The sequence below is a fragment of the Phascolarctos cinereus genome, unplaced genomic scaffold, assembly GCF_003287225.1.
Source record: "Phascolarctos cinereus isolate Bilbo 61053 unplaced genomic scaffold, phaCin_HiC Scaffold_3;HRSCAF=262, whole genome shotgun sequence".
Lineage (NCBI taxonomy): Eukaryota > Metazoa > Chordata > Mammalia > Diprotodontia > Phascolarctidae > Phascolarctos > Phascolarctos cinereus.
In genome coordinates, this window is record NW_027555736.1 from 76392639 (window position 1) to 76413618 (window position 20980).

General features: G+C 40.5%; 1 protein-coding gene across 50 annotated transcripts in view; it reads left to right on the forward strand.

Annotated features, from left to right (window-relative positions):
* SORBS1 (sorbin and SH3 domain containing 1) overlaps positions 1-20980 on the forward strand; it is a 306881-nt gene that overhangs the window by 156478 nt on the left and 129423 nt on the right. For 42 of the 50 annotated variants that reach the window (XM_078150965.1, XM_020996940.2, XM_020996923.2 and 39 more), the window contains 3 exons: positions 815-883; positions 4811-4906; positions 6943-7071. In XM_078150965.1, coding sequence (XP_078007091.1) covers positions 815-883; positions 4811-4906; positions 6943-7071 — 294 coding nt within the window. The remainder of the gene's footprint in view (positions 1-814; positions 884-4810; positions 4907-6942; positions 7072-20980) is intronic. The other 8 variants (XM_078150954.1, XM_078150974.1, XM_078150975.1 and 5 more) reach the window with 2 other exon arrangements.

Below are 20980 nucleotides of genomic sequence, written 5' to 3' on the forward strand. Positions count from 1 at the left end.
AATAGAAAAAAGAGGATTATGTAGAAAACTACATGGCTTTATTTTTTAAAAAACAAGCTGGATTTACTGCGTATTTATTTTCAAAGCACCTCACAGGATTATTGTGAGGAAAGGACTTTGTGAACTGGGAAATGCTATGTAAATATGAACTATTATTATTTCTATATCTAGTTGAATGATCTCCTTTCCCCACCCCAAAATGCTATGAGTTGGTCTTAGGGGCTGATATCACCAAAAAAGTGTTTGTTTTAATATCCCTCATAGTATTTCAACATATTTGTTAAAGGATAGAAGGAGACTGCAGAGAGGGTGGGTCTAGATCAGAGGTGGGGAACCTTCAGCCTCAAGGCCACATGTGGTCCTCTAGGTCCTCAAATGTGGCCCTTTGACTGAATCCAAACTACACAGAACAGATCCTCTTATTAAAAACATTTGTTCTATAAAACTTGGACGCAGTCAAAAGGCTGCACCCAAGGATCTGGAAGGCCACATGTGGCCTGGAGGCCGCAGGTACCCCACCCCTGATCTAGATGGAAGAGAGTCTGGTTATTCGAGTTCATCTCCCCCTCCCCCCTCCCCAACATACACCTTCACTGCCATCTCCCAACGGATTGTTATTGGGTAACAGATTCACAGTTCCAGGTTACACAACTGTATCAGACATTCCTCTCAGTACTCTAGGAATGGTAACTCCAAGCTTAATAAACACTGTCTGAGGCAACATAGGAGTGGTTTGCAGATTGAACTGAATGTACTGCTAATCATCTCTTCTGTACTCCCTTGTTTTCTCTTGTGTTCTTTTTTTTTTTTTCAGAATGTGAAGTCGATATTTCCAAAACAGTGGTAAATGGGCTAACCTCAACCAGTAATGGTCAAGAAAAAGGTAGGGAGAATGCTGAGAACCAAGACCTACCATTGTGGGCATGGTACAGGAAAATACTTAGCAAGGAAGTATTTGTAATTTATGGTGAAGATTAAAGGGACCTTAGAATTTTGAAGGAAATCTAGACAAATTCTTTTATTTTACAGCTAAAGAAACTAAGGCATAAAAAAGGAAGGTGACTTGCCTCTAAGGTCATACCATTAAGCTAGTGGCAAAGATGGGAATAAACTCAGGTCTTTTGATTCTCACTTAGTTTATGGAGTGGTCCCCCAAGAGCCTGGCTCAATATTTCCCTTTGTGGTCTCTAAATACTTTAAAGTTTCTTATCTTTTCACCCAAACCCTGAATAGTAGAGCTAGAAGTGACCTTAGAGGTCATCTGGTCTACCCTGTTCAATTTGCAAATGAGAAAAGTGAAGTCTAGGGAAATGAAGTAACTTGCTCTGAGTTACACACCTTAAAAGTAACTGAGCCTGGCTTTGAACTCAGATTTCCAACTTCAGGTGCATGGCTTTTTTCTATTACACCACTAATCATTCTGTCATGAATCACAGAATATTCCATTTGGCAAAGAAGCTGAAATTTATACAGTCCAACTTTCTACTCAAAGAATGGAATCTCTTCACATCATCCCAACAAATGATTTATGGGACCATAGAGTTAAAATTGGAAGGGGCTTTTGAAGTCATTTTGTCCAGTTCTCCCTTTTTCAGGTGAGGAAGCTGAGGACTTGGCAGATCACAGAAGTACTGTGTAGTCTTAAAGCTTCAGGTTCAGTATGTCCACAGTGATGAGGAGTTTCCCACCTCATAGTTTTGGCTGACCCTTCTAGCCCAGTGATTTAAAAAATTATTGCCCAGATAGGCTAGGAGTCAAAAGACCCAGTCTCACCATTGGCTGAGTAAGACTTTAGGTTATCTAGTATGGTATCTCTGAATCTCATGTTCTTCAACTTTGAGATGAAAGTATTTATACACATCCCTCTCTCAAAAAGATACTGTGATGAATTGTGGTTAAATAAATGAGATATGGTATGTTTTGTCATTAAAAATAAAGTCACCAACCACAAATCTCTATTAAGAGGCATTCCCCCTCCATTCATAGTAGAACCATAAAATGTCAGTTGAAAGGGACCTTGGAACCTGTCTAATTTAGGTAGCTCATTTTCCTTATTAACAAGTAAGGAAACTGAGACCAGAGGCTCTTGCCTAAGGGTACACAATGACTTAGTGACATGATTAATGGTAATTGGTATTTGTAATGAATTGGTAGGATCCTGAGTCATTAAACAAAATTAAATTACATTCAGTGTAGTTTTGTCATGAAACATGTTATGCTCCTTTTGAGTCTTTAAGAATTAAGTTGATCACATATGAGAATGCTGTTTATCAGGATAATCACTGCATTCCTTATTTCTGCTTCTTTATGATAAAAATCCACAAGTGTTAACAACAGAGATGTCAGCTCTGCCATCAGGCTAGCACAGTAGTAGTAAGAACTATGTAGATGAATGTAGATTAGGCCCTTTTTAAAAAAATAATCAAACTGCAGACATCAGACTTTCAAAAAGTATGCTGGAAGGTTTGACATGGTTGGCTTTTGTTTGTGATGCTGTTATTCAAATTAATTTTCCTTGAGGGCCAAGGAGGTAGTTTGGCCCAAGGGAAGGGGACACGGGAAGGAGATGCAGCAGGAAGGGGCTGGTACAGGGGTGGGGAAAGTTTCTGGGGGTGTAAGGTGTTTGCTGCTAAAGCCTGGCCCTGTGGTTGCTCTCATTTACTAGTGTTAGGAGGGCTGTCCCCAGGGCTTTGAGCCAAGGTGGGAGAGGACAGAGCTGGGAAGTTCATAGGGCGGATGTAGTAGGAGGAGCCAGGGGAGAGATGCCTCAAAGCAGAGGAAGAAGCCTACAGGGAGCAGTGATGACAATAGCTTTGTACTCTGTGTGTGTGTGTGTGTGTGTGTGTGTGTGTGTGTGTGTGTTGGGGAGGGGGGTGTGCATCAGAGATCTTGCCAGCTCACTTCCAGTAGAGCCAAGGGCAGGGATGGGAGGGAAGAGAAAAGGTAGTTCATCTTCTCCCCACCTGAGTTCAGTTGGGAGCCTCAGGGAACCAAATCAGGCTAGGCAGGAGAGTGTTAGGGAAGAGAACCATTATTCTCCAGGTCAGAGCAGTCCCTCATTGGGAGGCTGGGGATGCAAATACACAGATAAGATGCTGATGCTCAAAGCTCTGTCACCTGCTGGGACCAACTCAAATGGATATAAGCTACTAGAGGGTCAGCCATGGATTGACCTTGCCCTCTCCTGTTCTTCCTTACCAATTTAGCAGAATCATCATCATCCTATTAAATAGTAACCTTGTTAAATAATAGTTGTTAACATAATAGGTTATGATTATTAATAAAGTCATTGTCGATTATTAATCAGCCAACACACACTTATTAAGCACATTGTGTCCCAGGCATTGTACTAAGTTCTGGGGCTGCAGAGGAAGACAAAAGATGGCCCCTACCCTCTATTCTGAGTCTCTGCCCTTCTCCACCCCTTTCCCACTGATTCCCCTCTGACAGCTAGTGTGCTAAGTAGTGTGGTAAGAAAATTTAAACCCCCCCCTCCCACCCCCGTTGGATGCTGGGTTGGGAGCATAAACAGATTGGTTTCCAGATCTCTCTGTCAGGTGCAATAAGAGACAGAGGAGGCAGGGGTGCCCCTTACCAGGCTTAGCATTGAATGAAGGATTTGGGTCGAATGGACAAGGAAGTACGAAAGCTAACTGAGGAAAACTGGGGCGGTGGGATTGGGAGTGGTGGTGGTTGCAGTAGCAGTAGGGAGGTGGACCCTAGATTCTCTCTTTCCCCTTTCAGTTGTCCCAGGCATGCTTGTCCAAAGCATTTCCTTCTGGGCCTTTCTCTCCAATTCAATTCATCAAGTATTTACCGAGCACCTACTGTGTGCCAAGCACTCTGCTGGGCTTTGGGGATATAAAGACAAAAAAAAAAAAGATTACCCTTGCCTTCAAAAAACTTACATTCTATGAAGGGCAGGTAGTGAGGCATACCATACATAAAAGACATGTACACAATAAATTCAAATTCATTCCAGAGACATAGCAACGAGAGGGAATCAGTGAAGCCCTCTTGTAGGAGTTGAGTCTTAAGGGGAGATAGGAGATTCCGAGAATCAGGGGAGATGAGGGAAAGTATTCTAGGCAAAGGCATGGAGATGGGAAATGGAGAGTTGTGTACCAGCAGCAGCAGGTGAGCCAGATTGGTTCGAATAGAGAATGCATGATTAGGAAGTAATGTCTAATCAGTCTGGAAAGATAGTGTCTGGCCTCAAATGCTAGACAGAAGTTTATTTTTGTTCCCAGAGGTAATGGGGACCATTGAAGCTTCCTGAGCGAGGAGTAGCATGGTCAGATGAATGCCTTAGCAATATCAGTTATGTAGTAGTTTTGTGGAAGGTGGATAGGGAAGGTGAAGAGCTATTTGGAGGAGACCCAGTAGAATATTGAATATTGAATCGGTTCAGGTGAGAGGTGATGGGGGCCCAAACTGGAGTGGTTGTGGTGTGTGTGGATATCACAGATGTAGTAGAGCCACTAGGCCTCCTCTGGTGGGGTGCCATGTTCTAGGGCAGGAATGCACTCCCCTCCCATTGACCTCCATTGTCTATCACCTTCCTGCTGTACCTTGCACTGGGAGCTGCCTGCATTTCCATGGGTGTTGTATGGAGAATTCTGCAGCTTTAATGCATGGGATCACCAGGGAAAGGGAGTTATTTTTACTTGTTGCATCTCCTACTCTTAGAATTGTTCTCTCTGTGTGTGTATGTGTAGTTTCCTCCTATTGTCATTGCTGATTTCCTCAAGTGCCTGAATGTTTCCCAAATGTTCTTTTGGGTGCACCATTTGCCCTTTTGTGTTTTCAGCTACTGACGACCCTTTACGTGCACGCTCTATTTCTGCTGTTAAAATAATTCCTGTGAAGAAAGTGACAAACTCCTCTGGCCTAGTCCTCCCTACAGGTATCTCTTCTCTCTGTGGGCATTGTGGTTTCTTCTCCACCCCCCTTCCCCTTAACCCTCCCCCCCCATCATGGATGTGTTTTACTTCTTAATCCATTCTAAGACACTTAGGCTTTCTTCACTTCCTTCTTTGCATGCTGAAGATGCTCTTTCCTTTTTCTCCTCTTCTCTGTCAGTCTGTCTCTTATCCCCTTCAATTTTTTCTCCACATAAGGGTATGTGTGAATGTGTGTGTGTGTGTGTATTTCCACGAGCCAGCAAAGTTCTGACAGTGACCAAGAGAATGAAAATTTCTTTGCCCGTGAGAAGGTGGTTCAGTTTGGGGGTTGGGTCACGGGTTCAAAATGAACCCTAGGGTGGATCTGATGGTCTGAGACACTTAGTACTACCCAGCATCTCTCATTTTTCCTATATTAGATATGAAACTCCAGGCTGGGTACAAAACTAATGAGATCTTCCAGGGATTTTCTGCATTGGGCTGAGTCTGAAGGGACTACTCTGGCTCTTCACCCTGACCCTAAACCTCCCACCCCAGGCCTGCCCTAGTGATTGTCTAGACTTGTCTCTTGTAGGTACCAAGCCATAGCCATGCCCATTAGGACATTTCCCAAAGCACATTTGCTTTACATACTCTTAAGGCTACCATGATTTCCTGCCTCTCGTGTCCAAGTTGTGAGTGCCAGAAAATGTGCTAAAGTAAAACAGCCACCAATCTTACATTGTTCAAAGATGGGTATGTGGTCAGGCTCTATAGACATTTGTCAAAGTTTATATCATTCCAAAGGGCAGAGCAAATCGATTTCCTAATTAGTTAACCTATAAATTGGCTGAACTTTCCCATCCTCCCCCTGGCTTTTTTTTTTAAATAAGAAAGAACCAGCCATGTTTTACTTGAATTTGGATGGGGTATTTGCTGTGCAGATCTGTCCTGACTCACAGTAAAACCAGCTTCTCATTGGAAATCAGAAAATGGACTCTTCTGAGTCAAAAGCAGAATAGAAATGTCTCACTTTTCTCTGACCTGGGGATGGGAAGGGAAATGGAGTTGGATAGATCAGTGCCCCCTACTCCAAATCAATGCAAACTCCCTGAAATGAATCTCAATCCCCTCTCTGATCTTGGGTCAGAAAAGGGAATAGAGGCAAAGCAGAGAATGAGGTAATTGAAGCTGACCATAACTCAACCTTGTTGAACAGAATCAACCTAACCTTCTAACCCTGTCTGCCTCAGGTCATGATCAATTCAGAGCACATTTATCGTGGCCTCTTTTAAAGTCTTTCCAAGTCAGATGATTCTTAAAGGTGTTTGGGCACTGCTTAAGGCTGTATGAAAATAAACACAGAGACAAGAGATCATGGCATCTCGGGCTCGTGCTTAGACGAGTTTGGAAGGTTTGGGGTTTCTAGATAGTTTCTTTTAAGTGACATTACTCCACTAATTCTCTTCATTTGAGGAAACTTTTAACACCCTTGAACACGATGCATTTTTTTCCACAGGTGACACTTATCTTCTGTTTAGTCTTATCCAGGATCTTGGCTATCTGGTCCTAAGAGATGTTTCTTTTCCCAACAAAAAACCCCCGAAGGATGATGGGTATTTCTTGGATTGTACAAGTCATGCATGACCTGCTCTACCAAATTAAAAGGATGGTCATGAAGCATGAAGAATCTTATTCAGTCCTTTCTCAATCTCAATAGAGAAAACACAGACTTAAAATGAATATCATCAAGGGAATAAACATGTTTACGTTTTAAAAACTGATTTAGCTCTCTGTAGGGGTCCTACATTTATTTGGATTTCACAGTTTGCCTTGATATTCCCTACCCAACCCCCACCTTCAACAAATATATTGTGAAAGCCTCCCAAGGAGAGATTTGTAGACAAAGGTTAATTTGCATCAGTAAAAGTGTTTGAAGGATTCACTGGGGTATAAATTTGTTCCATTGACTTCCAATCTGTTAGTGTTTTCTTAGCCAAGTCTACCCTGCTGCTGTTTTGCATTTTTCAGTCTTTTCCTCTGGGTCCTTTCTTTCCAGACATGGACCCTACCAAAATTTGCACTGGAAAAGGAATGGTGACCCTCCGGGCGTCTTCCACGCACAGGGAATCTCCGAGTGCCAGCCCAGTGAACCCCCAGGAGACCGGGCTCTCGGAAAGTAAGCCAGGTGCATTCTTTACTCTGGATAGAAGTAGTTCTTAAATTGAAATGGGATGATGTAGGGTGCCGTCTTGCTACTTTTTAAAGGGATCAGAAATATGTTATCTAGCTACCTTCTAGTACTCCTAGGAAGCACCTACCTCTCCAGCTGCTTTTCATTGAGTTTGGCTGCTACCATTACACAGTCTTAGATCAGTAGGTACCTCTGTGTCTCAGTGTGAATGCCAGCTGGCATTCTGGAGCTATGCCAAGTTTCTCTTTATTACTGCTAAGGGGAGGCAGGGTGCATATCTGTTGAGGACCCAGCGTTTCTGATCTCCAACTCCCAAAATGTGGGGCCTATTTAGGATGCAGCTGGGGTTGGGAGAATTGCTTTGCCAGGGCTTGGTTCTAAGGGTGGGGTAGCCCAGATCACCAGTGACCCAACCCCTGAGGAGAGCAATAGAACAAAACATTGGGCCTGGGAGGGATGGAGAATCTGGGGACCAGAGATCAATTCTAGGGTCAGCTTTGGAGGCAGGAAGAAAGGAACTGGATGGGTCAGGAAATTTGAATCTTCTCTGGAAGATGGCCAGGTCTGTAACTCAAGGGGGCCTCCCCTATTCTCCAGCCAAGGGTCCATAGAGTCCAAATATTTAAGGATTAGGAACAATATGTACTCTTATTCTGGAATAGGACTTGGCCAGAGTGGGTGGGGCAGTGGGAATGACAAGGCTAAAATCCCTCCAAGCCAGGTTATCTTTACCTTTTTTTTCTGTCATGGACCCCTTTGGCAAGCTGGTGAAACCTAAGGAATCATTCTCAGAAGAATAGTTTTAAAGGCTTGAAATAAGATATATAAGATTACAAGGGAAATTATATATATCATATATCATATAATAATATATAATAATATAATATTATCTATGTATCTATCTATCTATTAAAGTCCATGGCCTCTGAGTTAAGAATCCTTGCTTTAATCCTTCAGCTGTTTCTCAAAGGCCATGGCTTGAAGACAATTCACCATCTTGATTGCCCTCCTGGACGACAGTGCAATTTTTTCCTATTCTATGCAACATGGAGTTTAAGGTTCTTTTGCTATTTGGCAAGTCTCTGGCCAATCTCTCAGTCTTCATGGGTGCACCTCTGTTCCTCTATTATTATATATCATGGTTAACTATATCCTCCCCATTGTCACTATGTCTATGAGTTGAATTCTTTTTAAATTTTTTAACAATATTTTATTTTTTCCAATTACATGCAAAAGCATTTTAACACTAGTTTAAAAAAGTTTTTGAATTCCAAATTCTCTCTTTTCCTCCCTTTCCTCTGCCCTATCTGAGAAAGCAAGCAATTTGATATAGGTTATACACGTGCAATATATTTCCATAATATCATGTCTGAATATCTGTTCACTTTCTGTATCCTGCTCTTTCTTATTCAACAAGAAACACTATCTTTATGTAGGACAAAGGTCTTCACTTTCCTACCCAGAAGCTCCCAGTCCCTGAAATGCAGTCAGATTCCTCCTGGACTTTGCACAGTCCTCCCTCACTTAAATCCAATTCACTTGCAAGTCTTGGCATCACCTTCCTGATGCCATGGTCTTCTTTGAGAATGAAGGACAAACAACAAAAACAGTAATAGCGTCATCGATAGTGATTCTTGGCAGGCTCTGTCACGTCTTAGACGTGTACTTAAGATGGATAGCACACTTCCCAGTTTGCCACGTTACGTGTCCACATAGCCACCTCCTGTCTCTTAGTAGGGAAATAGGGACTTGGGAACAACAATGGATGTCTCAGTCTGGTTAGAATGAACCAAGTGTTTATTAAGCATCTAATACAAGACAGCTATAAGAACTGGGAATAAAAAGACAAAACAGAAACATTCTCTACCCTCAAGTAGCTTATATTCTAGTGAGGAAAGCTGCAGGTAGATTTATAATATATACAAAACTGCACAACAATAAACACATAAACACAAGATAACTTGGCAGGGGTAGCAGGGAGCAAAAACAAATTTTCAGTAAGGCAAATATGGGGCCAGTGCTTAAGGAGAAACAGCAAACTACCCAAATACAAGACGAGAAACAGCAGACAGATTAAAAACTGTGAGTAATAGAACATGATGTGCTGAAGTGAACTAGCAAGGTAGTCTGGTCACTAAAATAGTAAGTAATGATACTAAGGAACAAAAATAGGTGTGGAACATTGGGGAACAGTGAGGTTGTCCTCTTAATATACCTAGCACTGGTCCCACCCTTCCTGAGTCTTGACTGACTGTATCCTTGTCCATGCGTGAAATTGAGAAGCAATCTGTGTCACCAGAGGGCTGCCTATCTTCTTGATCTTAAATCCAGGCTCCTTGACCACTTCTGAGTTGTAGGAATAGCTTGTTGGTCCATACTTGCCTTGCACACACATGGATAGGCTCAAGGGATTGGTCAATGATAGGGTGAACCGTTGTGGGTAATCAGTCTGGTAGCAATATCTAAAATGTCCGGGAAGACTGGGTGTCAGGAAATCATCTTTGGTAAGAACCTTATGTGCCATACACTTCTTGCCCTCATAGCTTAGCCAGATACTTTTATTTAACATGATCCGTGGGACTGTAGGCTGAACTTGCTTGGGGTTGGCTCTTATTAGAATGAAGGAAGAATAAAGACAGCTCAGGCTAAGAAATTGGGCTTCTTCAATATCAGGTTCTTTTCGTGATTGCTGTTGCCATACATTAGTTCTTCTGCCAGGCTATCTGCCTGGCTTGCCCTACTCTTATGGGGTTTTCTTTGTTTCTGCTTATCTCCCAGTTGCTGACCACCCATCCAATCTTTTGTCTAACCTACCTTGAGCTATGCCTCCCAACTCCTAAGGCTCTTCCAGCTTTGGCATTGAACTTCCCACTTTGCTCTGCCCCCAATACTAATTTTTTCTTTTCCTCTGTCTGTCTGTCTGTCTGTCTGTCTGTCTGTCTCTCTTTGTCTGTCTGTCTCTCTCTCTCTCTCTCTGTCTCTCTCTCTCTCTCTGTCTCTCTCTCTCTGTCTCTCTCTGTCTGTCTGTCTATCTGTCTGTCTTTCTCTCTCTGTCTCTCTCTCTCTCTCTCTCTCTCTGTCTCTGTCTGTCTGTCTGTCTGTCTGTCTGTCTCTCTCTCTGTACTTATCTGACCTCCATCACCACTGTGGCTCTGACTCTCTTGATTTCTATTCGCTCTAATTCCTTGGTCCTAGCTCCTCCTTCACCAGGACTCCTCAACTGCACTGCAATGAATGACCCAGCCTAGGTATAAATTTTATCTTTTGTAATAATCCAGATACTTCAGAACCAATATGGTGCATATTCAGATCATTGACTGGCTAAGCAAATACTATATTAGATATCATGATACAGTGGCAAGAGTAATGAGTTTGAAGGTGGAGGACCAATATTTAAATTCTGCCTCTGTTAATATCTGTCTGACCTTGGTCAAATCACGTAACTTTTGGGAGCTTCAGCTTGGTCATCTCTAAAATGAAGTGGATGGCCCCCAAGATCTATTCCAGCTCTAAATCCTGGGATGATCCCAGGGTAAGGAGGGGGATAATGTTTTGCATATTATGACAGCAGCCCCAGTTAATTAACTAGTCTTCTCCAAGAAAAAGAAAAAAGTCATCAAAAGTGAAGGCATTGATTCTCACTGTCCCCATTTTTTCAGAGAAGTTTAACCAAGCAAAATAATGGCTCCAGTGAGAAGACTGAAAGAGTCCAGAATCAGCCTCAGCCAACAAATGCTTGATCTTCTTGTCAAGCAAAGAGACATGGCAGTCATAAACATCAGCTCAGAATATAAGCTCATCTGCAAACCAGCAGAAGGGAGGATGGCAGAAAACCATAAGTAGTATTGATTCACAAGTTACTGGGAAAAAAAACCAAACAGATGAGATTCAGCTAAGCCAGCTCAACCTGAGAGCATTTATAGATCAGATTGGAAGGACAACAACAAATAGGCATGAAATTGAGTGGTCCTGATACAGTTTTTATTGTTAGCTATTTTCATTAGTGACGATCAGGAATCCTTAGAACTGATGCAGAATGGAGAGAATGGCAATGATATTTCAGAAGATACAATTGAGAAGATTATCCAGATCTGACCAAATTATATACATAGATGGAATCTGTCCTGAAGGTGGCACAATTCTAAAGGCACTCGAGGGACCTCTCAGAGAAGGAATTCCAAAGGAGCGCAAAAGAACATAGATGGTGTTTCTTCCCGCAAAATAAAGATGACCAAGAGTAAATCCCCAACTTCTCACTCATAGGCCTCTTTTTCCCTCCCTAAGACCTTCCCTTCTCTAAAATGGTGCCTGCATGCATGGAAGGTATCTTTGATTAAAAAAAAATGTGAAGGGAACAGGTGGGTACCTTCACAGATGATTTTCAATAGCAGATCACATCTTCATGGTTGTAGAACTGGCAGAGGTTGGGAAAACATTATTGGCTCCTGCTAATACTGTTGTTTATTGATACTTATTTATTTTTAAAAATTTCTTTTGTCTTTACATTGTCTGGATTTCCCCCATATTCCTTCATTTCCACACCTAGAGAGCCATACATTATTTAAAAAAAAAAGATTTTTAAATGAAAAAGAGGAAGAGGAAGAAGAGGAAAAATTCAACAAAACCAACTAACACATTGAAAAAAATTAACATTATTTGCAACATTCCTCACCTCTGCAAAGGTGTCTTCATGTAGGATTTCTTTGGGGTCAAGTTTGTTCTTTATAATTCTGAAATATTCAATTTCATGGTTTAGTGATTGTCCTTTCCATTTTTATTTTTATTGTCGTTGTGCATATTGTTTTCCTGGTTTAGTTTCTTTCATTTTTCATTAATTAGGTTAAGTCTTTCCATGCTTCTCTGTATTTATCATACATGTCCATCCTTGCTTACAGCACAGGATTATTCCGTTACATCCATGGGCTGCAATCTGTGTAGCCTTTGAGTGACTTTGAAAATCATTTGCCTCAGGAGAACAAAATGAAGTCCAGCAGGCCCTCCTCATCCTACACAGATTGAAATTACACCATGTGACTCTGACCATAGAAACATTATTGTTGTGCAGTTATTTCAATCCTGTCTAACTCTCCATGACCCCATTCAAGGCTTTCTTGGCAAAGATACTGAATTGGTTTGCCATTTCCTTCTCCAGTTCATTTTATAGATGAGGAAACTGAAGCAAACAGGGTTAAGTGACTTACCTAGGGTCACACAGCTAGTAAGTGTCTAAGGTCAGATTTAAACTCATGAAGATGAGTCTTCCTGATTACAGGCTTGGCCCTCTATGTACTATGGTGCCCCCTGAGGCAGACAGGTTAAATGGCTTACCTAGGGTCACACAGCTAGGAAGTGTCTGAGGCCAAATTTGAACTCTGGAAGATGAATCTTCCTGACCTCAGGCCCAGCACTCTATCCACTGCACCAAATAACTGTTCAGAGATCCACTAAGTATTGATGACAAGTGAGGTATAAAACAGAGAATTATGCTTACCTAAGGTATTCATCACTATTTGGAAAGATGTTCTCGCTAGAGTCCAGATAGAAAGATTCTGTGTTAGTGGTGTGGTTCTAATGCTCCTATTTGTTGATGTGCTGTTCATTGCAATAAGTCCCAAAACACCATAGAGTCTCATCAGCAAAATGTGTAGTACTCTGGAAAAGATTGGACTAATGCTCTGAAGAAATGCAAAAAGGTGGGGAAGGGTCCATACAGACACAAATATTTCCAGCAGCTCCTTTTACAGTGGCAAAGAACTAGATACAGAGAGACTACCCATCAACAGGGCAAAGCTAAACAAATTGTGGTATACTGGAGTATTATTGGCTGTAAGAAACAATGAAAGGGACAGTTTTAGAGAACTGTCAGAAGATTTGTATGAACTGATGCAGAGTGAAGTGATCAGAAATGGGAAAGCAATTTATAAACATTTATAAAGAAATTATAAAAATTTTAAAGAAAGACATGAGACTTTTTGAGTGAAAGACTTAAGAATTCTGACAAATAGAGTAAGCAACTATTATTATAGAGGACTGATTACAAAGCATGTTACCCACCTTTTGACAAAATAGGGAGGAAGTCAAGACATACATTTTTGGACATGGCTAGTGTGAGAATTTGTTTTGCTTGACTATGCATTTGCATATTTGTTATAAAGGGGAAAAACTGGCCTTGCCATCCGCAATAGAAAAACAAAGTAAGTGGAAAATGGGTATAGCCCACATGATGGTAGAACATGCAGCTTTATGGGAAGCTCATTGAATCAGTAGCCTATTACAGGTATGTCAGATAGGCACTGTAGAAAGACAGGGGGCTTGGCCTAGAAGTAAGTAGTAAGAAGAGACTGGGCTATATCTCCTTTGGGAAATTTTACAGAGGTTTCAATGCTCCCAAATTTTATTGCCTTGATCTTTTTAACCACCAGTGTTCTCCTAGCAATGCTATATGGCTGCAGATGATGGGATATTTTGATATTACGAAAATCAAAATGACAAGTAACCAAAGAGCAATAGAAAGACATATAGTGGGTCTAAGTCGACTGTAATACATTGTCAGTGATGGCTTGTCCATGAGAAGTGGCATGAAGGAAACCATTCATCTTATGAATGTCTAGAAAATGAAATGGGTTGTTCATTTAAGGAGAATAAAAGACACCAGATAGACGTTACTATATTCTTACTCAAGAAACATTATGGTATTAGAGCAGGGGTTCTTAGTACCACTCTGGCAGTCTGGTGAAGCCTCTGGACCTCTTTTTTAGGATAATGCTTTGAAAAGCATCAAATAAAAAACATGTAGGCTTACAAAGGAAATCAATTACATTGAAATAAACTTTTCAAAATACTTTTTAAAAAAGCTATTGGACCCCCAGATTAATAACACTTGAACCAAAGGAAAGAGCTTCAATCAGTCCTTTAGGTCAGTCCCCTCGAGAGAATTCATGGAAAGATATGGAAGCAGCATAGTAGAAAAAGCACTGGTCTTAGAAGTCCTGGGATCAAGTCCTGGGATACTTGGACTTGACACTTACCAGTGAGCCGCTTAGTATTCTGCAACTACAACAAAAAAAGAATGCTAGATTTAGAATCCGAATACACAGGTGCAAATCCCAGTGTTGCTGCTTGCTAGTTGTGTTACATTGGGCAAGTCACTTAACCGACTTAGGCCTCAGTTTCCTCAGTCTGTGAAATGGAGGTGTTGGACCAGATGGCCTCTGAAGGCCCTTTCAGCGGTAGAGCTGTAATTCTCTGATGTATGAGCCTGTGATTTTGTGACAGCCCACTTCATCTCTCTGGCCTTAAGTTTCCTAATATGTAAAAATGGAGGTGGTTGGATTAGATTATCTCATATCTAAGAATCTGGGACTGGAGAACTAGATTTGTTGATTCATCAGCAAATACATTTTAGTTTATTTAGCATGAGCATGGATGGTATCTCTGAGGAATAACATCAGCTTACATTTATCCTGAGCTTTAAGGCTTACAAAGTATGTATGTTATGTCATTTGATCTTTACAACGACAGTTTTGTGACTTGGGGTGGGGAGGGGAAAAGGTGGAGAGACACATTGAGCTTTGTAAATTGCTTGAACCCTTTGACTCCTTCCCTGAAGTGGTAGCTTGACTCTAGATCATTTATTTCCGAGTTTCCCAAAATAATCAAAGGATTATAGATGATGAGTTGGAGGACTTCTTAGATGTCATCTAACCCCTTCATTTTATAGATGAGGATACTGGGCATCAGAGAATTGAAGTTGTTTGCCCAAGACCATCTAGGTTCCAGTAGTTTATTTTATATAGAAAGATGGGAAGTATTCAATGTTCTTTCTACTCCACAGCTCTACCAGATTGCTGTAGAGACCTTGGTCTTCTGACCAGAGCCCACTTCCTTCCCCTCATTCTGAGAAAGCTCTAATAACATCTGTTCCTGGTCTCTTCAGAAGCATGTTTGTGGCCCCACCCAAGAATAAGGGGAATGTTGTCTGTCTGACTTCTGATTTTTAAAATCTCATTTCCTGTCCAGATGTGGGTCCTTGAAGACCAATTTGTTGGCTCATCCTTCTTTTCTAAATTGTCTCCACCCATGTCTCTACACCAGTGCTTTTTCTTATAAAGAGGCAGAGAGCCTAAGATCTTAGTGGGTGTTAAGCTTCCTGTCTAGTTAAGATCTTGTTGCCTGATTCTCATTTCTATATTCTGACTATCATCTGCCTTCTAAAGTTATGCTTTGATTTCAATTAAGCCTGCTTTCCTCACACCAATGCTAACAGTGCACTCATCTTGAATTCTTGCCTCACCATGATTGCTCGACAGCCTCTGCATGCAAGTGAAGATTCTTGGACTCATCATTGACTTATTTCCTCAAATTAGCTTGGAAACAAGAGAAGCTTCAGAAAGAATGCCCACAGAAAATTAACACTGAAGGATTTCAAGATTCAAACAAATCACTCATTTTGATCAATGCATAAGGGAGCAAATTAATCGAACCCAGCAGGAGGGTATAAATAAGACTTGGAATGTTCAGAACTCCTCTAGTAGGGCCCATTAAGGAACTCTTGGATGCTCTACAGGAAAGCAGCAAGATTAGCTCGAAGGGAATTATCAGTAGATCCAAGAACTGATCCATGCAAAATATTTTGAACATTGAAAAAAATGGCATTGGCTCAAGGCAAAAGAGAAAGAATTGTCAACAGACCTAGGCTGAGGCCCAGAAAGGACCTTTTGTTATATGAAAACCAAGTGATGGAAAGATAAGGCAAAAGGAACTAAGCATTTTGCTAACATTTAAGGCCTCTTCAGAATTGCCAAAAACCCAAATCTAGCTATTCAAAGATTTGTCAAATGAATGGATTGACCTTTAGTGGGTTTTTAAAATCTTTTTTTATATCATGACCCCCTCTGGAAATCTCGTGGAGACTATAGCTCCTTCTCAGTATAATGTTTTAAATGCATGAGATAAAATATAAAGGATTACAAAAGAAGCCAGTGATATCGGAATACAGCTGCCAAAGTATTAAAATTAATAAGTTTAGGGATCCCAAGTTAAGAACTCCTAACTCAGATGATCTCTAAAACCTCTTCTTGCTTTAAGATTATATGATTACATCATTTCTCCCTTTATATAGAAGATAGAGCAAGTTCTGATTATAGATTAGAGAGTTACTGGAGGTTATTAGAAAGATCTGGAGAAGGAAATGGCAAACCACTCTAGGATCTTTGCCAAGAAAGCCTCAAATGGGGTCACAAAGAGTTGGACATGACTGATAAATGATAGAACAACAGGTAGAAAGATTATTTTTAAAACTTTCTGGATTAAAGATTAAATGGTTTAAAGATTCTATAAAGAGATAGGCATTGTGGTATACTAAAAAGACTACTATACCAAGAGTTGGACCCTGGACTCTAGTCCCAGCTTGCTACTGCCATATAGGTGACTGTAGGCAACCAGTTAACCTGTGAACTTTTCAGTTTTCCAATCTGTAAAATGGGGATAATAATAACTGGCCCGAAGACCTTAGTCAGTCAGTAAACATTTATTAAGCAGTTTCCACGTTCCAGGCACTGGGGATATAAAGAAAAGCAAAAGACAGTCCCTGTTTTCAAAGAGTGCACAGCCTAATGAAAGAGATAATATGCAAACAATCACGCACCAACAAGATGTATACAGGATAAATTTAAGGGGAATGGGGGAAATCTTTAAGGTTTTAGCAGGCACTTGAAGGAAGTCAATGAAGCTAAATTATTGTGAGGATCAAATGACATAGTGTATGAAAAAACACTTTGTACAGTAGGAAGCACTCTCCAGAAGTAAGGCATCTTCGTTTTTATTTTGTGCTCGTGGAACGTAGTCACAGATTACCTCAGAATGGCCCTTGGTGACAAAGGCCCTCAAAGAGAGAAGGACATAAAATAACTGGAAACAATGAAATCTTTAGCAAACAGTGGAAAAGTTTGTAAGTCAACATGATGTGCTCACCTTGAAGAGTAAGAATGGGGAGAAAATTTTAAGAGATCTTCGGGATCTTATGGTCTGGAAAATAATTATAAGGAAGGTGCTATTTGGAAACCATAGAAGCATCAACTTCATACATTTTTCCCACTGGAAAAATCCTTGTGATCAAGATTTCTTCCCCTTGTATTTTATGGTGATAACTGCAATAATAACTCATATTTACAAAGTGCTTTAAGGTTTGCAAAATGCTTTACTTCTATCTCATTTGAACTTCAAAAGAGTCCTGGGAGGGTTGGTAAGTGCTGCAAGTAATATTACCTCCATTTTATAGATGAGCAAAGTGTAAGGGCCGGAGAAACAAAGTGAATTGCCAGCATCACACAAATATTAAGCTCTACTTGGGAGATAATCCATGATGTTAGAATAATACATCATTGTATCAATAGATTGAACATCAGTGATTTCATCATAATTAGAACTCTACCATGCCTGGCACATAATAGGCACTTAATAAATGCAAGTTGAATGATACTAGCTGTGTGACCCTGGGCAAATCACTCAACCCCAATTACCTTGCCAAAAAAAAAGAAAAAGAAAAAGAAATTCAAGTTGACTGACACTGATCACAGCTCATCTGTAATTTAGTAGCTAAGTCTTTAAAAGTGTAGTTTTCTGCAGAGTAGAAGTGCACTCCCCCCCCCAAGGCAGGCACACTGACAATAGCAAATAGTGATAGTATCTTTGACCTGCCTCCTCTTCCCCATAAAATCTAACACAAAACCTTTTTAACGTCCAGCCTTTTGGAGCTAGTTTACATGTGGGGCAAGCACCCTGAAGGCATTCTTGTGCAGTATAATAATTGATATTCAACATGGTAATCCTGAGTCATCAGGAAAAGGTTATGTTGCATTTAGCATGCTTAGTTGAAGAAGGCAGAGGATAAAATTAGGAACAATGGGTGGAAATCGTAGAGAGGCAGATGGCTCAATGTAAGGAAGACCCTCCTAACAATGAGAACAGTTCTGATGTGGTCATGGATTCCCTCTGACCAGTAGTCTTCAGACAAGAGCTGGACGATCACTCGTTGGCTGTGTTGTTGAAGACAAGGTTCTTGTGAGGGGATGGATTGGGCTAGATTCCCTTTGAGTCCCATCTAACTGAGATTCTGGGAGTCTTTGATGCTCTGTGTACCGCATTTTGGAAAGATTTTCATTCAAAATTATTTAAATACAAACAAATTTTTTTTGATGGTTTAATGATTTTTAAAAAACACTCTTGTTATCCAGAAAACTGTTATTTAGAATGGTGCCTTCTCCAAAATTCTGGGTAGCTGAGGTTCTGCTTTAGTTGCTCATGGTGACATTGTCATAATTGAGAAATCAGTCAGATATAAAACACATTGTTAACTAAGTCACTACATCATTGACTTTTGAAAGGAGGAAATAAGCTAAAATTCATGGATTTTTGGCCGCCTTTCAACACTCAAGACTAATTTTGACTTTCTAATATACCTCTCTTAAGTTTAATAGAACATGGGCTTATCTTTTTCTCTTACCCTTCATGTCATCCCTTTCTCCCCATACTTCCATTCCCTTCTTGCCCTAACAAGAGGGTGTCTTTTTACTTTCCCTGAGTGTTTATTTATTGCTTAATTTCCCACATATTCCAGTTCCCCTGGAAGCCCGTTCTCGGGGGTCTTCTAGCCCCTTTGGGCTCCAAGTTGCACACAGAGGAGGTGTGGAGTACCAGCAGCAATATTTCTTCTGTTCATCTGTTTGGGAACGGGATAGACGTCATAAAGCAGAGCATGGAAGTAACAAAGATAGATAGACAAGAGACTAATAATAATAACCTGTTGTTTGTCTAACACTTTAGGCCACGCAGAGCAGTTTCACATAAATGACCTCATCTGAGGTAGGTAGGGCAGATATTCACTTGTAACAGAATCTCTGAGATTATCTCGTCCAACCCGCACCTGACCAGGCCTCACCTCTACAACATACCCCAAATGTGAACTTCTAGTCTCCATTTGAATACTCTCAGAAATGGGGAGCTTCCTACCTCCCAAGGCAGCCTATTTAACTTTTAAACTATTTTAATTGTTATAACTTTTTTTCCTTAGAAAAAAAAAACCAGAAAACGAAAAACCACGCACACAACTTAAAAGTCTAGCCGAAATCTTCCTTTCTGTGCCTTCCCCTTATTGCTTCTCTTTCTAACCCTCTAGGACTAAGTAAAATAAACTAATTCCTCCTTTTCTCGTGCTGCTTTATCTCTCTGCTGTAGCCAGTGATCCCTTTCAATTGGGTGCTGTCTTCTCTCTGGGTTTTCTTGATACTGCTCCTTCCTTTTTTTCCTTCTGTCTGTCTGACGGATCCTTTTTAATCCTTCTCCGTCCATGACAACCCTACACCTGGGGTTGTCTCTCCAGGGTCCATCTTGGGCCCTCTTTTTTTTTTTTCCTGTCTATAGCTGGTAATCTTGTCAGCTCCCATGGGTTCAATTATTACCATCCTGCAGATGATTCCCGTATCTTTTTTTCTAGCCTATGTCTCTTTCCTGAGCATCACTGTGTATTGTTTATTTTAAACTGGATATCATGCAGGTGTCTCAAACTCTACATATGTGAAGTAGAACTCGTTATCGCCCCTCTCCAACTTTCCCCTCTTCTAGACTTCCCTATTATTTCTGAGGGCACTGCTGTCCTCCCAGCCACCTAGGTTCACAGCTTCTGTATCATTCTTGACCCCTCACTCTTACTCATCCTCATATACTGAATCAGTTGCAAAACTTTGGCGTTTCTATCTTCCTAGCACCTCTCTTTTAATGTGATATTCTTGTTACTCCCACAGCCACTATCTTAGTTCAGACCCTCATTGCCTCTTGCCCGGACTATTATAAGAAGGCTAGCCCTTACTCAAGTCTCTCATCAATTCAACGCAGGCCTCATGTAGCTGCCAAAGTGTTTTTCTTAAAACACAGGCCTGACCATGACATCCCCCTTTTTCAGTTTTTTAAACCTGTATATTATATTTATATTAGCAGGATCTTTATTTCTACAGTCACTCATGCCTTTGTTGTATATAATTTTCTCTTTTTTGTGTAAATTTTTTATTTGTTTTAAACTTAAATACAAACTAAGAAAACAAAAACATTGTCATGTATACAGCAGAATATAAGAGAGGATTCAATGTAAAACAATAAATTTCCATTTCAAGAAAACCTGTATAATAAATGCTACACATTGCTTTCAAAGCTGCCTGTCTTTTCTTTGCTTCCATGTATGTTTTCTTTTTTTCTTTGCTGTGCACTTTTATTATTTTTTTTTCCTCCCTCCCTCCCCCACCCCAAAGAAGGCTAAAATTGAGCATGGATATATATACACACATATGCATAAGTGTCTATAAACACACACATATACACTCATACACATATATGTAAGACTATACTATGCTTATTTCCACTTGTCATCTGTTTCTCTGAAGGCGAATAGCATCTTCCTTCATAAATCCGAGTCATTCCATGTTTTTCTAAGTCAACCAGCTCCTACACCACAGGAATATTTCAACCCAGTCCCATCCTGAGAAATAATCTATGAAAGTCTTTTTTCCCCAGTTTTCTGCATTCCTTCTATTCTTGGCCGACCAGTTAGAATACAGCAGAGCTATAACCTCATCTGTATTTCTGTTAATATGGCCCAAGGTGATATTAGTTCCTTGGCTTGCCATATCACTCTCTTAACTCACTGAGCTTCCATTCCATTAAGTCCCTCAGATCTTTTTTGTGTCAAATATTGTCTACCCATATCATCCTTATTCTGTACTTGTGCATTTGATTTTTGAATCCAAGTGAAGACTCCCCATTAATTCCTAAACAATTTCTTCTTATTAGAATCAGCCTATCCTTGTAAAGTCTCGATTGATTAGATTTTTTTGGATCCTTTTTCTAACACTTA